Here is a 24,759-nt window from a genome sequence, read left to right as displayed (position 1 = left end):
GTGTCTCACATTTATGCTAAGATCAATCAGCATGGAAGAAATGTCTTTCAGTGACACAGCAGGGACAACTGGATATCCACATGCAAGACAATGAGGTCAGAGCCTCACTTCATACCATAGGTAGCAATTAAAACTGAATCGAAGACCTTTGCATAAAAGCTAGAACTGTAAAGTCTTTGAAGGAGAGGAGAGAAGCACTTGATGACATTAGATTTGGCACTGATGTCTTGGTTATAGCATCAAAAGCAGATGATGAAAAGAAATGGATACATAAGTTGGACTACATAAAAGTCTGGCACTTTTTTTTGCATCAAAGGATACAATGAACAGAATAAAAGGCAAACTACAGAAAGGGAGAAAATGTTGCAAATAACATCCAGAATATAAAAAGAGCTCCTGCAATTCAACAACAAAAGATTAATGACCCAATTTTAAAATAGGCAAACATCTTGAAAAGATTTCTCCAAAACACATATAACAAATAAACACATGAACAAATGTTCAAAGTAACCAATTATTAGGGAAAGCAAAGCAAAACCACAATGAGATACCATCACACACCCATTAGGATGACTACTGACAAAAGAAAGGAAAAGGAGCAGAGGAAGGGGAAAAGAGAAGTGTGTGTTGGCAACGATGCAGGGAAATCGGGGCACATGAGCCCTGGTGGCAGTGATGTAAAGTGGTGCAGCCACTGTGGGAACAGTGGGGCAGTTCCTCCAAGATTCAAAACAGAGTGACCAAGCCAGGCATGGCAGCTATGCCTGTGATCCTAGTGGCTCAGGAGGAGTTCAAGCACCAGGCCAGCCTGGGCGACTTAAGGAGACCCTGTCTCCAAGTAAAAATACCAAGTGCAGGGTGGGTCAGAGGGGGAGCGCCCTGGGTTCGGCTGCACATTTCCACTGACAAATGAATGCTTAAACAAGCCATCACACCTCCATGGTTTATTCTTCCTTGAAAAGAACATTCCCACACCTGAAACAATTTGGGAGAAGCTCGAGGACATTGTGCTCAGGGAAGTACACTTGAACAGGACAAGTGCCGCAGGGTTCCACTCCGCTGAGATCCCTAGAGTCAGTCGTTGGACTCAGAGGTGGAAGGGGGTTTCAGGGTTGAGGGGTGGGAGCTCGTACTGAATGCAGGCAGAGCTTCGGTTTTGGGAGACGGAAGGTTTGGGGATGGTGGGTGGCGAAGACCACACAGCAAAGTGAAGATTATTAACACCGCTGGATTGTGCACTCAGGAATGGTAAGCAGATCCAGGCAGGCAAGAATTCCCTTTACCTGTCCACCAGGCAGTATGTCTGTCTCTCAGAGACACAACACGCAGCTCCTGAACTTCTGGGGACTCACACGCCAGTCAGATAATCTCACATGCACGTATACACGGGTACCATGTGAACTCACAAGCTGCCCTTAATGCTGAGAAGCCAGGAGTGTGGCCGGCCCTCGACCCACGTGATCAGGTCACATAGAGTGTTCTGGCTGCTCACCCCCCAGTGGCAGAGGCCCCCGGTTAGCAGGAAGAATCTGGCAGGAGCATCCTGGGGGCTGACGAGCCCATGGCAGGAGACCGGATCCCTCAGCCCCTCTTCTGACCCTGATGCCCCTCCCTGCACCTGCTCACACCACCTCTGCCTAGGCTGTGGGCTCCACAGTGACCAGGTGGTGGCATGGGAGGGACAGCCTTGGCGTTCCATGGCCTGTTTCCCCTCAGGAAGGGGGACTCCAGAGTGGAGAGTGGCTTCTTCATTTCTGCTCAGACAAGGTGCAATCTGTGCACACACCGGCACGTGGCAGGAGGGAGTGTGGTCTTGAGGACCTAGGAGAGGACTTGCTGCAGTTCTCAGCAGGCCTGGGCTCCCCAGGTGGTGCCTTGTCCACACTGCCACTGGCTCTCCACTCACTCCATCCTGACAACCAGCTGCATGGACAACAGGATGGACTGCCTACGACACAAGTGTCCAGGCCACAGCCCACAGCCACTTGCACTGGGACGCCAGCAGCCCTCAGCCTCTGCAGCTGCTGAGCACCCTCCCAGGGCTGGCAGGTCCTCTGTGGTGTGTCCCGCAGGCTGAGGGTGCCATGGTGGGGTGGAGAGGGAGGCGCGGCATTTCACTGGGCCCCTTTCCCAGGCTCCTGGATCTTTCTGCCCAGTGCCCACCAGGGACCTGCTCAGAGTCTGCAGTGGGTGGGCGGGGGCGGGGGCCGTGCTCCACTTCAGGTAAGCACCTGCCCCACCACTGACCATGACCCTCAGGCCTTCGGGGAACAGCAGTGAAGTCCCCACCTCAGTTCACAGGCCATGGTCTCCACTGGCCAGAACATTCCAGCCCAGCCATTCTGATTTCTTGAAAGCAACTCAGACCACATCGAGCTCAGACCCTAAGACACTGAACCCTGACAGGTACTTCCCTCAGTTGTGTGGCACAGATACACGTGTGTGGCACATGTACTCCATTCTCAGGTGTGCAGCAGGTACATTATCAGGTAAATGGCAAATATTCCATTCCCAGGTGTGTAGCATGGGCACTCTTGGGAGTGGGGCTAGGTACTTTGTTCTCAGGTGTGCAGCACAGGAATTCCATTCCCAGTTGTGCAGCACAGGAACTCTGGTGTAGCTAGGTACTCCACCATCAGGTGTGCGGCACAGGTGCTCTCAGGTGTATGACTAGGCACTCTGTTCTCAGGTGTGCAGCACTCAGGTGTGCTAGGTACTTCGTCCTCAGGTGTGTGTCACAGGTGATCTCAGGTGTATGACTAGGCACTCTGTTCTCAGGTGTGCAGTACAGGTACTGTTCTCAGGTGTGCTATTCTGTCCTCAGGTGCTCTCAGGTATGCTAGGTACTTTCTGTGCTCAGGTGTGCAGCACGGGTACTCTTGGACGTGTGGTTAGGCACTGTTCTCAGATGTGCAGCACAGTATTCTCAGGTGTGTGGTGCAGGTGTACTGAGGCACAAGAGCAGGGAGACGAGACTGAGTGGGCTGATCATGGGGCCTGTGGGCTGAGATGAGGAGCAACCTCCACATGCTCCTCCAGCAGCAAGTGACCCCCCGTGGAGTGGAGCTGGGACCCCAGAGGGAGTGGAGGTGACTGGGGCTTTCGCTGGAAGATAGGCAGGTGTCATGAAACAATGAGGGGGCAAAGTACACTGGGCCTGTGGTCTGGGGTGCACACACTGACCTCACTGGACTGGGGTGGGGTCAGCTGTGGGTCTGGGTCACAGCTTGTCAAAGTCCAGGAGGTGACCATCATGGATATGGGTAGAAATCCTCATATTCCCCAGGAAACCCTGCAATGGAATCACACAAAGTCCCACAGGCCCTTAGCTAGTGACATCTACAATGCCACTCTGCCATCACAGCCCCCAAATGATCCCACCAACCAGACGTCACGGTCAAGAAGCCCTTGCCTCTCAGGCCCATCCTAGGCCAGCCAGGCCCCAGTGGACCCTGTGGACACCCATGTCTTGTCAGTGGCACCCACCAGAACCCAAAGGTCCTTACACCCTCCCCAATCTGAGTACACCACCCACCATCCTTCGTGCAAAGCTGATGGGGCTGTGCAGCGGGCGTGGGGCTGCCATGGATGGCCTCATCTCTGTGGGACGCCTTGTCTCCCTGTCCTACTGGTCTCACCTGACGTAGCTTCAGGCAAGCGAGTGTGTCTAAGATGGTGGATGCTGGGGACATGGGCACGTTTCTTCCCTGTTTGATGTGAGAAGCTAAAAGCGGGCCTTGAGTCTGTACCTTTATTGCTTATGTTGCCTGTTCCAATGAATACAACAAACTCCTTTTAGAAAAGTAAGGCACATGAAAGCCTTCTGTGCAAGTTCCACATTACTTTAAGATTCTATTGGCTGACAGAAGCATCTCCACTGCAGAGCTGGAGATCTGGGGAAGCACGTGATACATTCTGGGAGCAGAACACCTGAGCCTTCATCACTGCGCTTAGCCTCACGGCACAGTTAGCAGGCCAGCAAGCCCAGGGTTGTTACCATGACATAGTGGCTGCTACAACTGCAAAGCCCTAGTCGCTTATCCACATATGTACAGTCAGGTCCCCAAGTGTTAACCCACAAGATCTGACGGAAGATCAGCATCCAACTGCGTCTGGGTCCCGATGTGTAGAGGAGGAATTTGGCATTTCAGTCTTTTCTCATACGTTGTGCTGCTGTCCACGAGGCTCGCGTTACACGATGCTGAAGACCATGGAGAGATACTGCTCATAGGATACCTGAATCCAGCCGTCCTGGTCCGTGTCATAACGTCTGAATATGTCTGTCAGCCTCTGGGAAAAGAACAGCATTTAGACCCTGGTGTTTGCTGAACAGAAGGACAGGCTGAGAACACAGGGTGGGGACATCTGGACATCTGGGAACACAACCTCAGAAGCGTGTCTTCCTCATGAGGGATGAGGGACACTGGTGATGGACACCCATGCAGGGAGGCCCAGGCAGAGCAGCCTGAGCACTGTCTACTGGGTAATGGAGTTGGAGGACACGGGATGAAGGGTAGGGCAGATCTAGCCCCAGTAGACCCCAACTGGGTACCTCCTCCACTCTGGGTCACGGGCTTGTCAAAGTTCCCGAGGAGCATCCCCATGGGTGGCTGCTCCCGAGGACTCATCTTGGTGGTGACTTGGGCCAGGCATGGCTCAGTCAGGGAAGCCAGTCTTAACACAGGTTCCTGCCCTGGAACCCAAGCCCAGTGCAGGAGGGCCAGCCCCTCGGGTCCACCCACCTCCTGTTCGGCCTGCCCCTGCCCTCCAGTAGCCTGAGGGCCCAGGCCAGCCAGAAGCAGAGGGGCGACCACTCAACCCTGAAAACAAGCTGAGAGTGCCACTCCAGAGACGGACTTAGCAGCCCTGACCCGCTCCGAAGACCACCAAGGATAAGACAAGCAGGCACAAGGGAATTCTGTGTGACAAGAACCTGACAGCCCCAGCCCGTCGAGGCCCCGCAGGTCTGCAAGGCCCTACCTCCCAGACACCAACCGCAAGCAAGTTCCTATGTGGAAGTCACTGGCACAACACTGCCAGGAGGTTTCGATCAACAGGGGTCATGCTGGTTTGGTTCTTTTCTGTTTTGTGGCCCTGAGGACTGAGCCCAGGGCCTCACATGTGCTAGTCAGGTGCTCTAACACAGAGCACACCCCAGCCCTCGTTTTATTTTGAGATAGGGCCTTGCTAGGTTGCGCAGGCTGGCCTTGAACTTGTGGTCCTCCTGCCTCACTCCTCCAAGTCGATAACGTAGAATGGACCCCCAATGTCTCACAAAGGCCTATGTGTTGATGGCTTGATGTGGTGTGATGGGGAACCTTCAGGAGGTAGGGCCCAGCAGCAGGAACTGGGTTGACTGGGGGTGTGTTCTTACAGGGGACATGGGGACAACAGCCCCATCTTTTTTCCTGTTCACTTCACACCCACCATGAGGTAAGCATCTTCTGCTGCCAAGTATTCCTACCAGCTGCCTCTACACAAGTCCCAGAAGCCACGAGCCAAGCAAACATGGCCTGAGCCCTCCAAAACTGTCAGCCAAAATAAACCCTTCCCCTTATTAAGCGGGTTTATCTCAGACATTTGTTTTAGTGACAGAAAGCTGACTGCCATAGTGGCTACCCCACCTAGCCCAGGTGTGCAGCAGGCTCTGCCTCCCGATGACATATCGCTCAGAACATGTCCTGCTATTTAGTGACGTGATGGTATAAGAGAACACTGGAATAGTTAACTCTGACTGAACAATGGGAAGCCTGAGCATGTAGCTCAGAGGCAGAGCTGCTTCTAGCATGTTTCAGGTCCTGGCTTCCATCCCAGCACTGCACAACAAAACAATATGTACAGAACATGGGTAACTTTTCTTTTAATTTTATTTGTGTTTTTCTAAGATTTCTTCAAGTTTTCATGTCCTTTTTTTAAAAAAAAAATAATTTCAAAAAAGCCTCTCTCTCCTTTTTTGCAGTGCAGTGCTGGGGAGGAAACTCAGGGCCTTATGCATGCTGGGCAAGCACTCTACCACTGAGCTGCATTCCCAGCCCCTCAAAGGCCTTTTTATAAAAAGCAGACGAAGGAACTCATTCTGAGGAAATTTTTACTTATGGGCCATGGCTCTCTGCTTTTAGATTCCCCACTTCTAAAATTCCAGGGTGAGTGTGGACCCAGGAATTGGCAACGTCCCCCACAGAGCTGCGGGGCGTGGGTCTGGGGGCAGAGGGCTCCTAATGGGCCTTGGTCCTAGTGGGACTGTTGCTGAGAACCCAAGGAGACCTTCCCCAAGACAGCAGGAGAAGGGCCAGATGTCGACTACTGGAAGAAATCAAAACCTTGACCCCCACACCACTTCAGAGAGTCCAAAAGGCGAGTCACGCTGCACCTCTTTCTCGGGTGTTCAGCAGACACTGAAAGCACAATCCCACACCAGGGAACACTGAGCAGTAGGCAAGGCAAGGCTATCCCTGTCTGGAGGTCAGAAGCATGAGACCTGGGAGACCTGTTTTCCAACCCTCAGTGAGAACAAATGATGTGTCCAGACACTGTTAAAGAACCTGGAGGCTGCGCATGGCGGACCACAAGCAACACACTTTAACTGCTCCATCATTTAATGGGAAAAAAATTGAAAACAATTACCAAAATTCTACATTATGTCTAAAAATCAAATGCCACTAAAGCCTCTCAATGATTCCAAAGTCAGCAAGTGTGCCCTCTGCCTGGACTCAACTGCAGGACTGGCCTGTGGAGACAGGTTCTACTCCAAAGGAGTTCAGGGAGTGGCATTTGCTTTCTGTGAAATGGAGCCTCCATGAAATGCCCCTCCATGGGGTGGGGGGCAGCAAGGAACGTGCAGGCTGAACACACTACCCTGAGTTAACAATCGTTGGATCTACTCACTATACTGTTGTCTGTGCTACTGTTTGTTTGAAATTTGTCATAGTAAAAACTTTAAGGGGTTCCGACCCACCACTTTCTCAGAGCTCACAGCTGCAGAGCATGGATCGCTACCTAGAAATGACAGCAGGGCTTTGTGGGACCAGTGGGTGGGTTGCTGCACGCTGCAGTCTCATGCTGCTGAACAGGGACCTGCCCTGAGATGTGACACTGTTCCTACCTGCTGCAGTGTGCTCATACAAATGCTGTGGCCCAGGCCCATGGCCTGGACACGTCCTCCTGATGCAACTGAGGTGTGGTGAGCGGAGACATGCAAGACTGCTGCAGGCACAACAAGGCACACCATTCACAGCGGAAGGTGCACCATACTCTAAAGTAGCCAGCACAGCAAGCGCGCAGGCTCGGAGCTCACTGTCACCAGCATCGCGATTGTGTGTGCACACAATCAGACAGCTGGCAGCAAAGCTCTCTCCACTGATGCTGATCACTGTAAACGGGGCACTGACTGGTGCTTGAGGTCACGGCAGCTGCTATGTCACCAGCGACAGACATCTTTCAGCTCACTGGATCTTGTGGGACAGAGATCACACGTGATGCAGTATCATTATGCAGCACATGACCATTTCCAAGGGCAGGAAAGAAACTACTGTTTATACTTCCACTAACAGAACTAGTTACTTATCCAAAGATAAGGCTGCCTTTCAAAGCTCCAAAAACTCACGCTACACTGAAGAAATAAAATGAAGATGAAAAGACCTCCCACGTTCATGGAATTAATATTGTCAAAACAGCCATGCTACCAAAAGTAGTACCCATCAAAATAACTATGACATTCTTCAAGAATTTTAAAAAAATAGCCCGAAAATTCATTTGGAAGAATAAAAGAGGGTTGGGGAGATAGCTCAGTCGGTAGAGTGCTTGCCTTGCAAGCATAAGGCCCTGGGTTTGATCCCCAGCACTGCAAAAAAACAACAACAACAACAACAACAACAACAACAAAAAACCAAGAGAACCAGAATAGCCAAAGTAATACTGAGCAAGAAGAGCAACACAGGAGGCAGCACAATCACTCAAAATGCACTACAGAGCTACCGTAACAAAACCAGCCAGCACAATCACTCAAAATACACTACAGAGCTACCGTAACAAAACCAGCCAGCACAATAACTCAAAATATACTACGGAGCTACAGTAACAAAACCAGCCAGCACAATAACTCAAAATACACTACCGGAGCTACAGTAACAAAACCAGCCAGCACAAATATACTATGGAGCTACAGTAACAAAACCAGCCAGCACAATAACTCAAAATATACTACAGAGCTACAGTGACAAAACCAGCGTGGTAATGGCATCAGAATAGTCATGGAGACCAATGGAACAGAATAGAAGATGCAGAGATAAACCCACATACTCAGACATCTGATACTTGACAAAGTGCCAAAAATATATGTTGGAGAAAAGACAGCCTTTTTCAACAGATGGTACTAGGAATATGGGGTATGCATATGCGGAAGACTGAAACTAGGTCCCTATCTCTCACCCTGCACAAGTCTAATCAAAGTGGAACAAAGACTTAGGAATTAGAACAAAACTCTGAAGAAAATACAGGGTCAACACTTCATCATATAGGTGCTGGTACCAACTTCTTTAACAAGACTCCTAAAGCCCAAGAAATAAAACCAAGAATTAATGAATGGAATGGCATCAAATTAAAAAGGTTTTGCATAGCAAAGGAAACAAGAGTGTGGAGACAGAGCCAACAGAATGGGAGATCTTTGCCAGCTACTCTTCTGACAGGGCATATAAAAGCTTAATAGGATGGAGCTGGAGAATATCATGCTAAAGGAAATAAGCCAATCTCCCAAAACCAAAGGCCAAATGTTTTCTCTGATATGCAGATGCTAATTCATAATGGGGGGCTGGCACTAGGGAAGAATAATTAGATTAGGCAGAGGGGAGTGACGGGAGGGAAGAGGGTAAGGGGGAAGGAAGGATAGTAGAGTGAAACAGACATTGTTACCCCATGGTACATGTATGACTGTGTGACTGGTGGGATTCTACATCAACAAGAAGAATGAGAAGTTATACTCCATTATATATATCAAAGTGCATTCTATTGTCATGTATAACTAATGTAAAACAACAATAACAAAAAAAAACCCACAAATAACTCAATCAATAAATAGGCAAAAGAAATAAACAGACTTTTCTCAAAAGAAGAAACACAAGTGGCTAAGAAACACTTAAAAAAATGTTAAACATTTCTAGCAAAATACAAATCAAAAACTACACTAAAATATCATCTCACTCCAGTAAGAATGGCAATTATCAAGAATACAAACAATAACAAATACTGGTGAAGATGTGCGAAAAAAGGTACACACATACACTGTTAGTGGGACTGCAAATTAGTACAATGGCTCTAGAAATCAGTGTGGAGACTCCTCAAAAAACTAGGAATGGAACCACCATAAGATCCACTTATCCCACTCCTTGGTATTTATCCCAAAGAACTAAATCAGCATACTACAGTGATACAGCCACTTCAGTGTTTATAGCAGCACAACTCACAATAGTTAAGATATGGAACCAGCCCAGGTGCCCATCAACACATGAATGGATAAAGGAAATGTGACATACAGACACAGTGGAGCTTTACTTAGCCATAAGGAATAAGGGCATCTGCCAGTCAACGGGCAGAACTGAAGAACATCATATTAAGTCCAACAAGCCAGACTCAGAAAGTCAAGGGGCTAATGTTTTCTTCATATGCAGAAGCTAGAGCAAAAGAAGAAAAAAAAATGGGGGGGACCGACCTGTATATCTAAAGAGAGAGAAATGAATGGAATAGGAGGAGGAGGAGAGGGAAGATGGCAGAGGGGAGGAACGCAGACTGAGTCTCACAACACGCTATGCACACCTATGACTGTACTCAGCGAACTCCACCTTCATGTGTGTGTAGAAAGTACCAATCAAAACAAACAAATAAATGAATGAAGGGAACACCAGTAGAGAAGAGGAAGAAGACTAGGAAAGGGAGAGGGGAGGTAAAGGATGGGGAATGAGATCAAAACGGAGTTTACCAAATTCCATGCATGTGTGATTTTGTCAAAATGACTCCAACTACCATGAATAAATGATGCTTTAAAAAAAAAAAAAAAACAAAAACCAAAAAACCAAAACCAACACTCCGCCCTCCCAAAAAAAAAAAAAAAAAAAAAAAACTTATACAACAGGCTTTATTTATTTAATGGATGGAAAGGTGCCCTGCTCTGGTGTGAACCCTTTCTGCCCCCAGCCCAGCCCCTACAGAGCAGCTCCCTCACCTGCAAGACAATGCAGCCCTGGATGAAGTCATCAAAGGCGATCTGCCCTCGTCCTTGTCTGTCAAACTTCCGAATTAGGATGTCATGGAACTGGTCAGAGAGCCGGTAGCCTGGGAGAGGAAAGGTCAGAGTCAAGAAAGGTAGGCGAGGCAGGAGTGAACCACAGCTCATGCTCTCTCCCCAAGACCCCCCAGCCTCCCCACAGCACAAACTGCCACTCTGTTCACCGTACTCTGAGAGCTGAGACACTGCCTGACCAATCATTCCAAATCACGTGTTCGTTTCCAGGACTGTGATGTGACCTACCTAGAGGTCAGTACCATCTCCCTGGAGGACGAGCTGTCATCTCTTGAGTACAAGCATCTGTTGGCTGACTGAACCCACATACAGGGCAGTCAGGCATGGCAACCCAAGTCCCGGAGCACCTCGCCCATCTGCTAAATAAGCGAAGCCCTGAAGGACTCGCTGCCCTGGCTGCTCGATACCAGAGAGTGCTCTGAGAGCTAAGGATCACAGAAGGTTCCAGTGAAACAAATGGAGATGTGAGGACAGGGGATCGATGAGGACCCCTGGCAGGTCAGGATTCATGACATCAGGGAACTGAGGACACCAGGAGAGTCGGCCTCACCAAGTTAAAAATCACCCAGGGTTATTGAGCATTGACTGAGTCCTCTGCAATTTACTGGGTAGATCTGGAGAATATCTCCAGTGGGGATAGGGCTCTGAAGGAAAGCGGAGGAACCAGATGCAGGTGGATACCCCTGGAGGCAACAGGAGGATGCAGTTCACCTGCTTCCTTCCCTCACCCCCCACTACCTGTGTGACCGTGGTGTCCTTACTGATTCAGGAGACAAGATCCAGGTGCCAATATAGTTTTACTGGTTTTCAGTCTTGTTGGGGTCTTTGCAAGGATATGCACACCTATTGTCTGATTGAACCTCATAGTTAATTACCCGTATAAACATTTAATCATTTCACTATAAAGACTCGAAACACACAAACATGTTCATAGTACCTTCCAGAGCACTGAGGGTGGGCTGGGACTTAAGTATGGGGCTACTGAATGAGCAGTGGCAGCATCACCTCGGGATCCCCAACTGAGATGAGAGCGAGCACGTGGGGAAGAGACGCCACTCGTCTCCTCACACCCAGCCAGTGCCTGGCAGTGAGGCAGCAGCCCTGGCTGAGCCCTGACCTGCGGAGGACAGGCCTGCAGGGCCACAGGGTGTGATGGAGTGACAACAGCACTGCTGTCTCCTGCAGCACTGAGAAGCCAAGGAGATGAGAACAAAGATAGAGAGTTTCCAGTCTGAACACATGGCAGAAACAACTCCACTGATCCTGGGATCAACTCGTTTCTCTGGTTACTGGCACTGTTGCAGGAAGAGCAAGAACACAAGTCGGGCAAAGCGAGCAATGAACAGGAAGACCAGGAAAGAAGGCTCATCCAGGAGGCCAAATCCGGCTATGTGGGAGACAGGAGGCACTCTGCCCACAGCCACAACCCAGTCAGGCAGAGGCCACCTGGCAGACCAGTGTGCTGCCCGTGCTTCTCCCCACTGGACAAAGGCTGACTTCTGAAATACAGCTCTTGAGCCAGCAGCTCTGACCACCACATACACCATCTGTTCCAGTCCCACCCAAAAGGGCAAGGCCACCTGAGGTCTCGCAGCCCATGGACAGCAGCGGAACAAGGCCTCACCAAAGGGCACTGCTGGGAAGTCTGGCCCTTCAGGCCTGTTCTCCTCTTCCGGAAGGTCAGGTGGCACTGCCTCCCATCCCAGCAGGTCTGCAGGGCTGGAATGAGGCAGTGTGCAGGCACTTTCTGCCCTCCAGTCCTCACCTCTGCCAAGGCCACTCTCCTGGAGCCCCCAGAGGCAACGGTGGCTTCCTGGAAAGGGGATGGGAGTACTCCATCCCGAGTCTGCTTCCAAACCCCAAATAGCCTGTGGTGATGGAGCAAAGCTCTTCCCTACCTAGGAACTAACAGGAGGAAGATGCCACCAGAAACTGCCCGGTGGACACCTGTGGTACAGGCCACGCAACCTGTGGGCCAGATGGTCAGCACCAGTCCAGAGCCCTCTGCCCACCAGCAGCCCCACCACCAGGAGTAGCATGGTCTGAGAGACACCACTGCAGTCAGAACCCGACCTGGGAGGGGCTGGACAGACATCAGTGACCACCAGTGGACAAAGAAACAGGAGGAAAGTTAAACGGTCCGTGGCCTGTGTAGCACTGACCTGTGTTCCCAGCCAGTCGAAAGGAGATGGGGCTGCTTGTCAGGCACGATCGTAAAAACACTGTTAACCTTGGGAGTTGCTGGCACTGACCTCCTAAGCAGGTATCCACATGCTCCAGCTGCAGAATGAGGGATGCAGGGGACATGGGCCTCAAACTTGCTCAGAAAACTTCAGCCACAAAGGGGAGAAGCAAACAGAGTGAAAAGATGGAATGGCTAAAAATGAGCAATGGACAAGTGGATGTTTGTTATACTTCCATAGAGTTTTCATTATAAAAAACTAAACCACAGAAGTTGCCAGAGGTAGGGTGCGGGGCAGGAGAGACTGGGTTCTGAACACACTGCCCACCAGAAGGGGCAGCTTAATGTAGGTGAACCAAACTTCAAGTCAACAAACAACCCACGCTACACTTGCAGAGCCTGCCAGGGGCCACGCTGGAAAAGGAGTCATGCCCACTCAGGTCTCCACACCTGGCTGTGTTAATAATGACAGTTTACATGGTGGAAGAGTCATTGGACCCACCAAGTGGCCCTACCAGAGCCACACAATGCCACCCGGGCTGGCCTGAGATGCCCACTATTGAGCTACCCCATTACCTGAGAGCAACACCTGTTCTCAGAAGTTAAAACAGAACAGGAATTTTTTCTTCTAAGGTCAACTTCTTAACAGGTACAATGGAAAATCTTCCAAAGAACGAATGTGCAAACAGGATGACACGTTCCTTTTCATGGAAGACAAGGGCAAACAGCCCTAGAAAATCAGGAACCAAACTCAAGAAATTTGGCAGGAGGTACTACACAGGACACCGCTTCTCCAGAAAACACTTGGGAGGCCAGAGGACTCTGGCTCTGCCTGTGAGGCAGCCTGTGCTCCTGACCAGTCACAACCTCACCATAGCTACAGACACAGAGGTTCTGAGGTGTCCCTGGTTTGACCAGGTCACAGAGAGCCCGAGAGACTGAGGAGTATCAATGTTTCCACTGTGAGTTCCAATGACCCAATAGTCACTGTGCTAAGCACAAGATCCAAGGCCTTTAAATGTGGGGCAGGGTGATATTCTGTGGCGCTGAGACTGCACACAGGCCCAGCTCTATCCCCAGGCCCATGTGGCACTTGCCCTGCTGGACTGCACTGGGCCTCCTGTGCCTTCACTGGCCCTCCCTTAGACGTGGGGCTACTCTGCCTGGAGGTCCTTTGTGCACCTGCACCAGGAGACAGGCCAGCCAGGACCTCACCAGCTCCTGGTGAAGACACAGCAAGGTTATGTGTATTCAAAATTCTAATTTAGAGTTGTACTGCCCAAATCCTGGCTCACAACTGGTGAGTTCCCAACACCTTTCCTAAAACCAGCCCTATGGACAAGTTCATGGCGCAAGAATGAAGAGGAGGAGGAGATGGCCATGAGCCACAGGTTGGAAGGAGAAGTGGGGAGAAGTGTAAGAGCCACATCAGCAACCACAGCTAATACTACACTTGAGTGTAACAGGACTCCAACAACCACAGTACTCTGGACAGTGATCTAACTTGTATTACTCTTCTTAGAAAGCACTTGTAAGCATACTTTTCAGTAAGCACAGGAGGGTCTGGTAACACAGGCCAGATGGCACTGAGCAAAACTGCCTGAGACGAGTCTAGGTGGAATCATGACCGGCCCTGGGCTGGTCCCAAACAGCGTGGTGTTTCCTTTGTAGAACCCCAGCATCCTTTCAGGCTTAGGACAAGTTCTGGAAAGCCTTTGGTGAGCTCTGGACAGGTACTCTGAACACTAGCAAGAGGCACGGCATGCTGTCACACAACTACATACAACAGGTGTGTCCACGTGTGTCCACATGCCACACAGACACACACTAAGTGCACTTGAGAATGGGCAGCTGCTCTTCTTCTCTAACTCTCCACACAATTTGGAAGGACTGAGAGTTAGATCTGATAACTTACAGAACTGCCTCTTAGGGTCACTTTATCACTGTGTGTTTTGATGCATCAGGAAACATAAACTGCCCCACACCGTTTTATCATACCCATTTGAAATTTTCAAAAGCCTCATTCTCAATTTTGTTCATCAAATCACCCCACAGCACAAAAACTGAAGGTTTGCATAGCCCTTATCTCATTTTGGATGGAAACTGCACAAAAGACTACATGTCAAATATAAGCTTTCATGCCATAAATACTATCAAAATATGACCCTGTACAATATAATGCGAACAGAAATTTCACATGGATTAGGTTAAAAATCAGTAAACTGAAAAAGGTAAAACAAAACTCCGGGGCTCCTAGGTTCCAAAATGAAATATGCTACACAATCAAAATAAGAGAATTACCAAAACCTGAGAGTGCCTGCTTGAGCTCATTCTTGTCGATCATCCCGGAGTTGTCCCTGTCGTAGGTGCGGAAGACGTTCTGCCAGTCTGTGATGTACTTCCACACGCCTGTGAACTCACTGAAGTTCACACCAGCCTTGTTCTCCCGGTCAAACATAGCTGAGACAGAGGAACACAAGTATCAGTCAGGTCTCTGAGCTGACCTTCAGGACGCCAGCGTGGGACCAGCCTGCTGCTTACCACATGCCAGCTCATAAACACTTCTTAGCTGAATGGGATCCTGCCTGGCAGGGGCCTGGGGGACAGTCACCCAGCTCTGGCCCCTAAATAACAAAATGCAGACACAGCTGTGTGGCAGACTATTGGTGGAACTGCAGTGAAAGTCAGAACAATGCTTCACACCAAGGGAGGCTTTGGAAAGCAGGCCCTCTGTTGGTGTCCGCCTCACCTGAGGTCACCAAGGTTGAGGTCACCAACAGGAGTCCAGCAGCCCCCACTCTCCTGATCCAAGTCCCAGGAGAACCTGCCACCCCCAGGAGTAGGAACAGAGCTCCCAGTGCAAGGGCAGTCTGTTCTCGTTAGAAAAAGACCAAGCCTACTGTCTTATTAGGGTCTAATTTTTTTTTTAAATAAGATCTCATTTTTCATTTTTCAAAAATATTAGTATAATCCCAGGTCCAACTAATAAGAATCAACGACTGCATTAACTGTAACTGCAAAATGGCTAACAAATATAACAACTTGGTCTGAATTGCTATTGTAGAGAAAATGATGAACTGCCTGTTGTCTTAGGAGACTAGGCCAGACCGCAGGGAGAATGCCCCTGCATCAGTCAGAAGTCCACACAGTTCAGCAGCACTTCACATCATCAAAGAACACGTGAAGACTGAGCATCCACACTCCTCCACACAGTGCAGAAGCATATCTGCAACCATGAGCTGTTTTTAACATCACTGCCCCAAGCATGGACTGTACAGAAGGTGTGGCCATTCCAGCCTCCCTCTGCATCTGGGCAATGCCAACGAGGACACCCAGCTGAGGCTGCACAGAGCAGCAGCTTCCAGGTCAGCCTCTGGCAGGGAAGTGCACACACCCCACCCCCTGCTCCGTGGCCATCTTTCCTAGTGCAGATGCCACATCCTTGCTAGCACACCCATGAGCTACCTGGGTATCTTCACCCACAGCAAGATGCAGTGTCTGTGGCTTACACCACGCACCCTGCAATTCAGCACTAAGCTCGAGAGTAGCAGAAGCACGGTGGAAAACAATCTGAACCCAAGATTCCAAGTCAAAGGCAACCAGGAAGGGAACTACATCTTTGGAAGAGTAGGAGAGAGAAAAAAATCATCTCTCAGAATGAATATTTTCAGAAACTGGAAGAACAGTTAACTTTTCCTGAGATTATATGAGTGACCCTTCCTCTTTGATCTGGAGCTCAAGTGCCTGCTGCTCCTATAACCAGGGAGACTCAAACTGAGAAACCCAAATCCTGGCTGTAGAAATAAGATGGATATTTCTGGAGGAAGTATTCCCAGCTTGGGCCTGGTTTGCACACATTAAGTTCAACCACACATGAACACACAAAGCAAAGAGAAATTACTAAAATACCAAGGAAATTAGTCATGTGTGAGGTTCAACAGGAACAACTCAGGCACCAATCACCCTCTCAAGGACTCAATGGGGTCAGGAACACATGGTGAAGTAGACAGAAGTTTAACATTTAACCCCCTCCCTCAGCACTGGGGACTGAACCCAGGGCTGAGAGCATACCAAGGAAGCCCTCTACACTGAGTTTCACCCCAACCCTTTTAATTGTTAAGCCAAGATCTTGCTAACTTGTCCAGGCTGGCCTCAACTTGCAATCCTCTTGCCTCAGCCTCCTGAGCAGCTAGAATTATAGATGTGCACCACCATGCCTGGCAAATACTTAATTCTTCAATAAAAACATTTACTTAAAATTTAAGAGACCATCATATATGATATTCAAAGAAATAAAAGACAAAATCACAAAAACGAACAAGTAACGAGACTATGAAAAATAAAGCTTGAAATTAAATAATAACTTAGAAATTTTATACATATTTTACCTTTAGAATTTAAAAACTCAAAGTACCAGTTAAATTGTAAATTAAAACTAAAGAACCTGTGAAAGCTGTATAGACAGAGGTGAGAAAACCAGAGGCAGGAGGGCGTGCAAGGGCCAGCACCTCCTGAATGGGCTCCAGAAGGCACAAGCTTGTCCAGCAGCTCCCAGAGTAGCTGCCTCACTTGTCTGCAATACTTACAAATGATTGACCTGACAGTCACTGGGTTAAACGGGGTCCACGTGCCTGCAAACAAACACAGCAACGATTAAACCAGTGGCTTGCCCCAGAGCAGAGGTTCTCAGCAGGGGCCTAGCCCCAGGAGCACCAGGACACCTGGTTGCCATGACCAAGGAGGAGCCTAAGCACTGAGTGGGCAGCATCCCGTGATCTGCCAGATATGCAAAGCTGTTTATGACCAGAGCTGGTGCTAACTCTCTCTCTGGGGCTCTGGCTAGGCGAGTTTCTGGGGATAACAGGCATGGCTGGCCAACTTTCTAGGACAAGACACAGGGTCACAGCTTCTTACACAGAGGAGACAGGAAAAGCAGCAAGGGAAAAGTGGGTGGGGAACCAGGTGTGAGCCTCCAGAGTGTGGCCAGGGCCTGCTCAGCTGTGCGAGCTGCCACAGGGCTGCTGTCCAGAGCACAGGGGTAGCAGGGTTGTGGGGGTTCCAGGGCTTACCTGGGGTCAGTCACTGAGCTCCATTTACCCAGAGACAAGCATTTGCCACAAATCACATCCTGGTAAAACCACCCAGGCCAAGAGGCACAGCTCAGCTCATGGCCCTTGAGGAAGACAAAGCACTCTTCCCAGTCAAACATTCTAGGAGCTCAGTTCTCAGGAGACAGATGAGGGCCAGTCACCTAACAGGCTCTTCTCAGGAACCTAAGGACCTGGGCAGCCCGTCCTACTGAGCTGACCTTACCCACCCAGGGATCAAAGCGTAAGTATACACCTCTGCTCCATCACCCATGCAAGGGGACCTGGGTTGGGGAAGAATGGTGATGTGAATAGATAATTATTCTGTAGGAAATTGTGCTGCTTGTATGGTCTAAATTATCTCAATTCTTTTAGGATAAACTAGAACTCTATTTGGTAAAATGTCCTCAAAAGAAAGTAAGTTTTTGTTTCTTTAAGTACAGTTAAAAAGTGCCCTTTCAAATTACATCAATATGTTACACTACGACAAATCTACTTCAAAAGCACAAGAAACAGGCTTGAGAAAAATTCATTTCTCATTATCCCAAAATATAATGTGGAAATCAAAAAATAAAAAGCGTGTACTACACTCAGGAGAGTCTGGCAAGTTTCACATGCCAGAGAACACCTGCTCTGTGCTGCCGCACGCCCGAGAGCCACAGCCCTCCCTGCAGCAGAGACACAGTCACTGTCCTGTGAGGGCACCCACCACGCTCCAGCTGGCTGGGCCTCCAAGCGCACGGGAGGCACTCCGCCTGTACTTCCTCCATCTGCACTCCCAGAGGCTGTGAGGACACTGACACGGCAGGTCAAGCGCTTGCTCAAGTTCACACTACTGAAACAGGGAGAACAGGATGTGGATCCAGGCAGCACCAGGGCCCAACTGAGCCTCCAGGGTGGACAGGTGGTCCTGCTAGTGAGAGTGAACATCCGACAACCAACAACAGCTGTGAAAGGTTCACATAAGACCTAACCTTGGTCAGTACTCTCACACATCCAAGCAAAGGGACACAAAGAAGAAGGGGAGCCTTTACCAGTCCTGGCACAGAGGCCACAGGAAGCGCCATCTCTGAAGCAGGCCTCCGCAGGCCTCTGTGGCCCTCTCACCACACATGCAAAGCACGATGTGAAGACAACCATCCACTCCTGGCTTGGAAAGTCTGAGGCCAGGATTTGCCAAAGTGTGGTTTGCTGGATGGCAATGTTCTTAAGGCCTTTCTAGGAACCGTGCCTTGCTCCTCTGCAGAGCAGGAGGGGCACCAATCACAGTTGAAAGGAGTTAATGATGAACAGAGAAGAGAAAAATCAGGAAGGCACAATAGTCAGGGCAGAGATAATGCAATCTCAACTGTCAAACACAATCTAAATAAACTGTGTGTGAGTGATAACCTAGCATCTGAGACCCACACCGCCTGGATGCTGGGGAATGGTGTCCGTGGCACCTGCCATTCTGAGGCAAGTGGGTCATGCTGAAAACCCACATCCTCAGAAATGAACACTAAATGCTGGGTATACGCCAATGGCGAGGGCTTCTCCTCAACGCTGCCAGGCGTATCCAGGAGTCTAGTGTTGCCCACTCCCTTGTCCAGTCAAATACAACATCCAAGTGCTTCCCACTAACAAAGACAGACCTTTTGACATTTTGTCACATCTTAAAACTGTCCCTTTACCCAGGTTAAATGGCACACCTCTGGAAAGGCAAGTTAGTCAGCTTTGCATCCCTGTGACCAAAACACCTACCAGCAAGAACAACTTAGAGGAGGAAAGGTTTATTTTGGCCCAAAGTTTCAGAGGTTTAGTCCATAGTTGGCTGACTCCATTGCTATGAGCCTGAGGTGAGATAGAGCATCATGGTGGAAGTGGGAGGTGGAGGAAAGCTGCCCAGCTCATAGCAGAAGGGAAGTAAAGTGAGAAAGGAAGGGGCCGGGCCAGGGCCAGACATGGGGAAGGCGTACCCCGGCACCCTACTCCTTCAGGTACACCTCACCTGCCTAGAGTTTTCACCACCACCCAGAAATCCATTCCAACTATTAATAAATCAAGTGGATTAATGCACTGATGAGGTCAGAGCCCTAATCAGTCAACCATTTCACCTCTGAAATTTGCTGCATTGACTAACACACGAGTTTTTTGGGGGACATTCTATATCCAAACCATAAGAGCAAGCTGTAACTACAATAATTTGAGGAAATACAAAAGGCATTTAATAAAGAAAAATGTCTCCAATGCTACCTCGCTGCAACCATCAAGCATGACTCCTGAGAGCCCCCAACACACCCCTACACAAGGGCCACCATCCTCCTAGCTCCTGAATGCCCAGTTGAGAACACCTCTCATGATTCTGCTGCAAGTGCCTCCAATATCCTCACTTTCCAATTTGGCCTAGGGTTTCAGCAGTATAGCAAAAGTGCTGTGTGGCCCATCTCCAAATTCCTTCAGTAATTACCTGGTGCTCTTGATGATCCTTTCCAGAGGAGTCACTAAGCTTCTGAAGACATTCAAGGACTTTCAAGACACCGGACGAATTTCTGTGGCACAAAGCTGCACTTCCCGCCCCTCACCCGGAAGCAGCACCCCGGCTCCTGTTTCCCACGCACCAGCTCGTGGGCTGCGGGCAGCACTGGTGGTGACAACCAGGAAGCCACTCACACGGCAGATGGAAACACCCCTTCACGTATGGGCCATCATAACTCAGCCTTAATGACTCCTATATACTGGGAATACATTCCAGAAGGGAAATTGCTTAGATCAGGCTCCAACTCACCATTGGACAGCGCTTGCTGAAGTTCATTGTCTGATATCACCCCACTCTTGTCCTTATCAACTCTGCAAAATCAAGACGACCAGGAAAGCTGGTGATGAAATGTGCAGGAAAAGCAAAATACAGCAATAACGAACTCCGTCTGTCCCATAACCTTACGCTCCTTCTTGAACGTTCCTTGGCTCTGTCACTTGGCTCTGTCAGAATGTCACATGCCCCGTGCCGGCGGGCGTTAAAAGACTTCCCCAAGACCCTACGGGCCAGACCTGTCTTACCTGTCTGACTTCACACCTGAACCAATCTGCTTTTCGCAAACGTACAAGGTTCTCCGGGGGCAGTTAAGTCCTTCCCGGGCTATGAGTCACTCGAGCTACGGTCATCGGTTCAAAGGGCCATGGGACTAAGAGGCTGCGAACCGTCACCAGCCCCGGGGACGCAGGTCTACCTGCCCTTTTTGGGCCGCTACCCTCCTCCGCAGCACGGGTCTGGCCTCTCCTGCTTTCCTAAGACGAGCACCCGGGTGGCTGGGACCCGCCCTCGAACCGAGCGGGCGCCACCCTGGGCCCTCTGCTCTGCACCTCGGGACAGGCGAGGGTGGGGAGAGGCCTGGGCAGGACTGGGGAGGCGGCGGGGTGCCGGGGGAGGAGGCCAGCAGGTCGAGGGAGGAGGCCCGGGGGCCCCGCCTCACCGCTGGAAGACATTCCACAGGAAGCTCTGGTCCGGCAGCGCCGCGCCCGCAGCTGGCCCCGGGCCGGAGCCCGGGCCGGGGCGATAGGAGTAGGCGGCCATGGACCCAGGCGCCGGTGGCAGGGCGGCTCGACCCGGGCGGCTCCGCTTCCGCCTCAGCCGGGGGCGGGGCCTGGCGCCCACGCCGCGCACGACACTTCCGGGAGCGCCGGAAGTGCGAGTCCTCGGGTCACGGGGCCCGGCGCGGCCAATAACTCGCGACCCGGTTGCCAGGCAACGCCGGGCGTCCGCCCCGCCGGCTGGGGCCGTGCCTCCTGCGGGGCCACCGCGCCCAGCCCGCCTTTGCCCTCGCGCAGCGCCGCGAAGCCGCGGGGAACGGAAGGCCGGTTCCGGGCGGACCGGCTTCCAGAGTGCGCCCGGACCGGGGTGGGAAGCGATGCCGGAAGGCCTCAGTGGGTGGATGACGCCACGTTGTGTGGGAGGAAAAGTGTGGACGCGAACCCGGAGGACGCCCCGTTCCACACGCCCGCCCCCGCCGCCCTTGGCGAAGGCGGCGCCGCCGCGCTGGACTGGCGACGGCAGGTAGCTGGGACGCGGCGGAGCGAGCCTCGCGTCCAGAGCGAGACCCCGGCCTGCCTGGGCTCCGTCCTGACGCGGCGCCGGCCCGCCTCCCCTGCGGGACGGCCTCGTCGTCCCGGACTCCGCTGCCGACCCTGCTCCGCGCCGGCCGGCGCCCGGGAGGGTGGCAGCGGCTGCCGGCGCGCTCGCCGCTCCGCTTTGGCCTGTCGCTCGTCCGGGCGGCCGTCGGGACGCTTCGTCGGGGCTTCGGTCAGCCCACCTGCGCCTCAGCTCTCGCCGCAGATCCCGACCTGGGCGGCCGTGCGGGCTTCGCGTCGCTCAGGGGTGCAGGCGGTTCTGAGTTCTGGTCACCAAGCATTCGCATGTGTCCAACGACGCTTTCCAGAATGTTCCACGGCTGTTTGATTCATTGCTTCTGAGATCCTTATCCTCAGGCTCCATTTCTGATCTCTAGATCTGCAGAGACGGACGACTGAGGTCTTGCGCCGAGTCTGTTTTCCAGCAGAGCCTCTGGCCCTGCAGCGGGTCCCTGGCTCCGCCAGCCTGGATGCACAGCCAGTCTCCGTCCTCCCAGGCGCAGAGGAGTCTGTTCTTCATTCCGGGCAGTTCCTTCATCGAGAGAAAAGCAGATGCTGACGAGGGGCGAGGCACGTTACCCAGCGCACACCGACCCTCAGAAGTCCACAGCTGGGAAGTTACGGACTTGCCCAGTCAAACAAGCAAAAGAGGAGGTTCCAGGCCAGGTTCTCTGCTTCCCCAGCATCTGTCGGCAGCAGCAAGGCAAGGCTGACTGAGAAGGGACGTCAGCCTCCAGGAGACGGAGGTCTGAAGAGGTGCTCGCATGTGAATGCACAAGTGGACGAGCTCAGAGGACAGGGGCCCTGACATTCACAAAGGACCTGAGCTACATCAGCCACCTGAGCTGCTCCAAGGAGGTCTGAAGAGGTGCTCCCATGTGAAGGCACAAGTGGACGAGCTCAGAGGACAGGGGCCTGACGCATTCACAAAGGACCTGAGCTACGTCAGCCACCTGAGCTGCTCCAAGGAGGTCTGAAGAGGTGCTCCCATGTGAAGGCACAAGTGGACGAGCTCAGAGGACAGGGGCCTGACGCATTCACAAAGGACCTGAGCTACGTCAGCCACCTGAGCTGCTCCAAGGAGGTCTGAAGAGGTGCTCCCATGTGAAGGCACAAGTGGACGAGCTCAGAGGACAGGGGCCCTGACGCATTCACAAAGGACCTGAGCTATGTCAGCCACCTGAGCTGCTCCAAGGAGGTCTGAAGAGGTGCTCCCATGTGAAGGCACAAGTGGACGAGCTCAGAGGACAGGGGCCCTGACGCATTCACAAAGGACCTGAGCTATGTCAGCCACCTGAGCTGCTCCAAGGAGGTCTGAAGAGGTGCTCCCATGTGAATGCACAAGTGGACGAGCTCAGACGACAGGGGCCCTGACGCATTCACAAAGGACCTGAGCTATGTCAGCCACCTGAGCTGCTCCAAGGAGGTCTGAAGAGGTGCTCCCATGTGAAGGCACAAGTGGACGAGCTCAGAGGACAGGGGCCCTGACATTCACAAAGGACCTGAGCTATGTCAGCCACCTGAGCTGCTCCAAGGAGGTCTGAAGAGGTGCTCCCATGTGAAGGCACAAGTGGACGAGCTCAGAGGACAGGGGCCCTGACGCATTCACAAAGGACCTGAGCTACATCAGCCACCTGAGCTGCTCCAAGGAGGTCTGAAGAGGTGCTCCCATGTGAAGGCACAAGTGGATGAGCTCAGACGACAGGGACCCTGACGCATTCACAAAGGACCTGTGCTACGTCAGCCACCTGAGCTGCTCCAAGGAGGTCTGAAGAGGTGCTCACATGTGAAGGCACAAGTGGACGAGCTCAGAGGACGGGCCCTGACATTCACAAAGGACCTGTGCTACGTCAGCCACCTGAGCTGCTCCAAGACACCGCTGCCTTTTACAAGTTCTCCCCACAGTCCCTGTGACTTGGAGGTGGCTGTTGCCATGGTGGTGGACACTGCCCAAGCCCTCTGCAGCCGTAAAAGGCAGCCGCCTCACCAGGTGCGCACACCTATCTCCTCACCTATCTGGGGTTGAATTTTCCTAACTAGGTCTGGTCTAAACTTTCCAGAAGTCAAGAAATTAAATGAGAGATAACACTCTCCTCCCTACATTAGTGATAATCATGTCATGTACCCAGATACTTGGGGTCTTTGACCTAATTTTTCTTTTTTTGGTGCTAGAGTCTGAACCCAAGGGTACTTTGCCACTGAGGCACATCCCCAGTCCTTTTTGAGACATGGTCATGCTAAGTTGCCAAGCCTGGCTGAATCTTCTAGTACTGACTCAGCCTCCCCAAGCACTGCGATTATAGGTGTATGTCTCCACAGAAATGATAGACCTAATTTTTATAGGCTCGTTAGAATGTGCCTTATTTCCTTAAGGTTCTGGGTTCCCCAGTCTTTCTGCATAATGCACCTGTTTGTTCACCTTGGCTTTGGCACACAGCAGGCCCTCAAATGAGTGGATGACCAAGGAGTTCTGTGCCCTTATACTTGTACATGAGGACACATGTGCACACATTTGTGTACATCTAACAACAGCGGCTCTAAGCCACTTGGCTCATTTTCTTACTCAGGCTCACCAACAGCTGGATTGTGACCAGCACACTGACAATCCTTTTTCAGTGACTTTCTCCTTACAGCTTCTGGCTGTAGATTCTAGGGATGGAGCTGAATGTGCCCAGTACCCCCTTCTTCTCTCAGGATGACAGTTTCTCCCATGGCTAATTTTTTCAGAATTCAGTGTGAAAGAGAACAACCTAGCACTTTATTTTACTTAAGCTTTGGATGCTTAACCTGTTCCACAAAGGCTCCCATGCACTTCCTTGCTCTGTCTCAGAAAACTGTTCTGGGCTCACCTGGCACGTTTACAGTCCTCACTCAGGAACTAGCCATGGTTCCTTTCTGTGGTGAATGATACTAGAGGCCACAATCCAGGTGCTTGCTATATCCACTGCTCCTGGGGCAGAACTAGGAAATGTGGATTTTTTAAATGAACAAGGATGGATTCATACCTATATTTCCTATACTTTGAATTACAGGTTTTTAAATTAACTCTTGGATTTCATTGTGTTTTTCTCAGGAAAAAATACTCAGTTTTAACA

At 51.1% G+C, this 24,759-nt stretch overlaps 1 protein-coding gene and 1 long non-coding RNA gene across 6 annotated transcripts in view; one reads left to right on the top strand and one right to left on the bottom strand.

The window, feature by feature from the left end:
• Positions 1–929: 929 nt before the first annotated feature.
• On the bottom strand, positions 930–21,818 carry Pdcd6 (programmed cell death 6). Of its 3 annotated transcripts, none has more exons than XM_047555238.1 (6): positions 21,010–21,814; positions 20,325–20,386; positions 17,060–17,104; positions 14,781–14,933; positions 10,214–10,323; positions 930–4,290 (listed from the first exon to the last, which is right to left on the bottom strand). In XM_047555238.1, the coding sequence occupies exons 1-6, from the start codon at positions 21,108–21,110 to the stop codon at positions 4,192–4,194; spliced, it is 570 nt and encodes a 189-aa protein (XP_047411194.1). In that variant the 5' UTR covers positions 21,111–21,814; the 3' UTR covers positions 930–4,191. The 3 variants fall into 3 exon arrangements, with proteins under 3 accessions (XP_047411194.1, XP_047411195.1, XP_047411193.1); XM_047555237.1 differs by having other exon boundaries at positions 3,738–4,290; positions 14,775–14,933; positions 21,010–21,804; XM_047555239.1 differs by lacking the exon at positions 14,781–14,933 and having other exon boundaries at positions 21,010–21,818.
• Positions 21,015–24,759, top strand: part of LOC124986672 (uncharacterized) — a 12,784-nt gene continuing 9,039 nt past the window's right edge. For all 3 annotated transcript variants that reach the window (XR_007109058.1, XR_007109057.1, XR_007109056.1), the window contains exon 1: positions 21,015–23,654. This is a non-coding gene — a long non-coding RNA (uncharacterized LOC124986672). The remainder of the gene's footprint in view (positions 23,655–24,759) is intronic.

The sequence above is a fragment of the Sciurus carolinensis genome, chromosome 6, assembly GCF_902686445.1.
Source record: "Sciurus carolinensis chromosome 6, mSciCar1.2, whole genome shotgun sequence".
NCBI lineage: Eukaryota > Metazoa > Chordata > Mammalia > Rodentia > Sciuridae > Sciurus > Sciurus carolinensis.
The sequence above is the reverse complement of the archived record's forward strand: the minus strand, read 5'-3'. Positions and strand labels throughout refer to the sequence as shown.

Coding starts and splice junctions, on each gene's coding strand:
- Pdcd6 (XM_047555237.1), bottom strand. CDS start 21,110: ATGGCCGCCTACTCCTATCGCCCCGGCCCGGGCTCCGGCCCGGGGCCA. Junction 14,934..17,059: donor GACTGTCAGGTCAATCATTT/GTAAGTATTGCA, acceptor CCTCTGTCTCAG/CTATGTTTGACCGGGAGAAC. Junction 4,291..10,213: donor AGGGCTGCATTGTCTTGCAG/GTGAGGGAGCTG, acceptor TTCTTTTCCCAG/AGGCTGACAGACATATTCAG.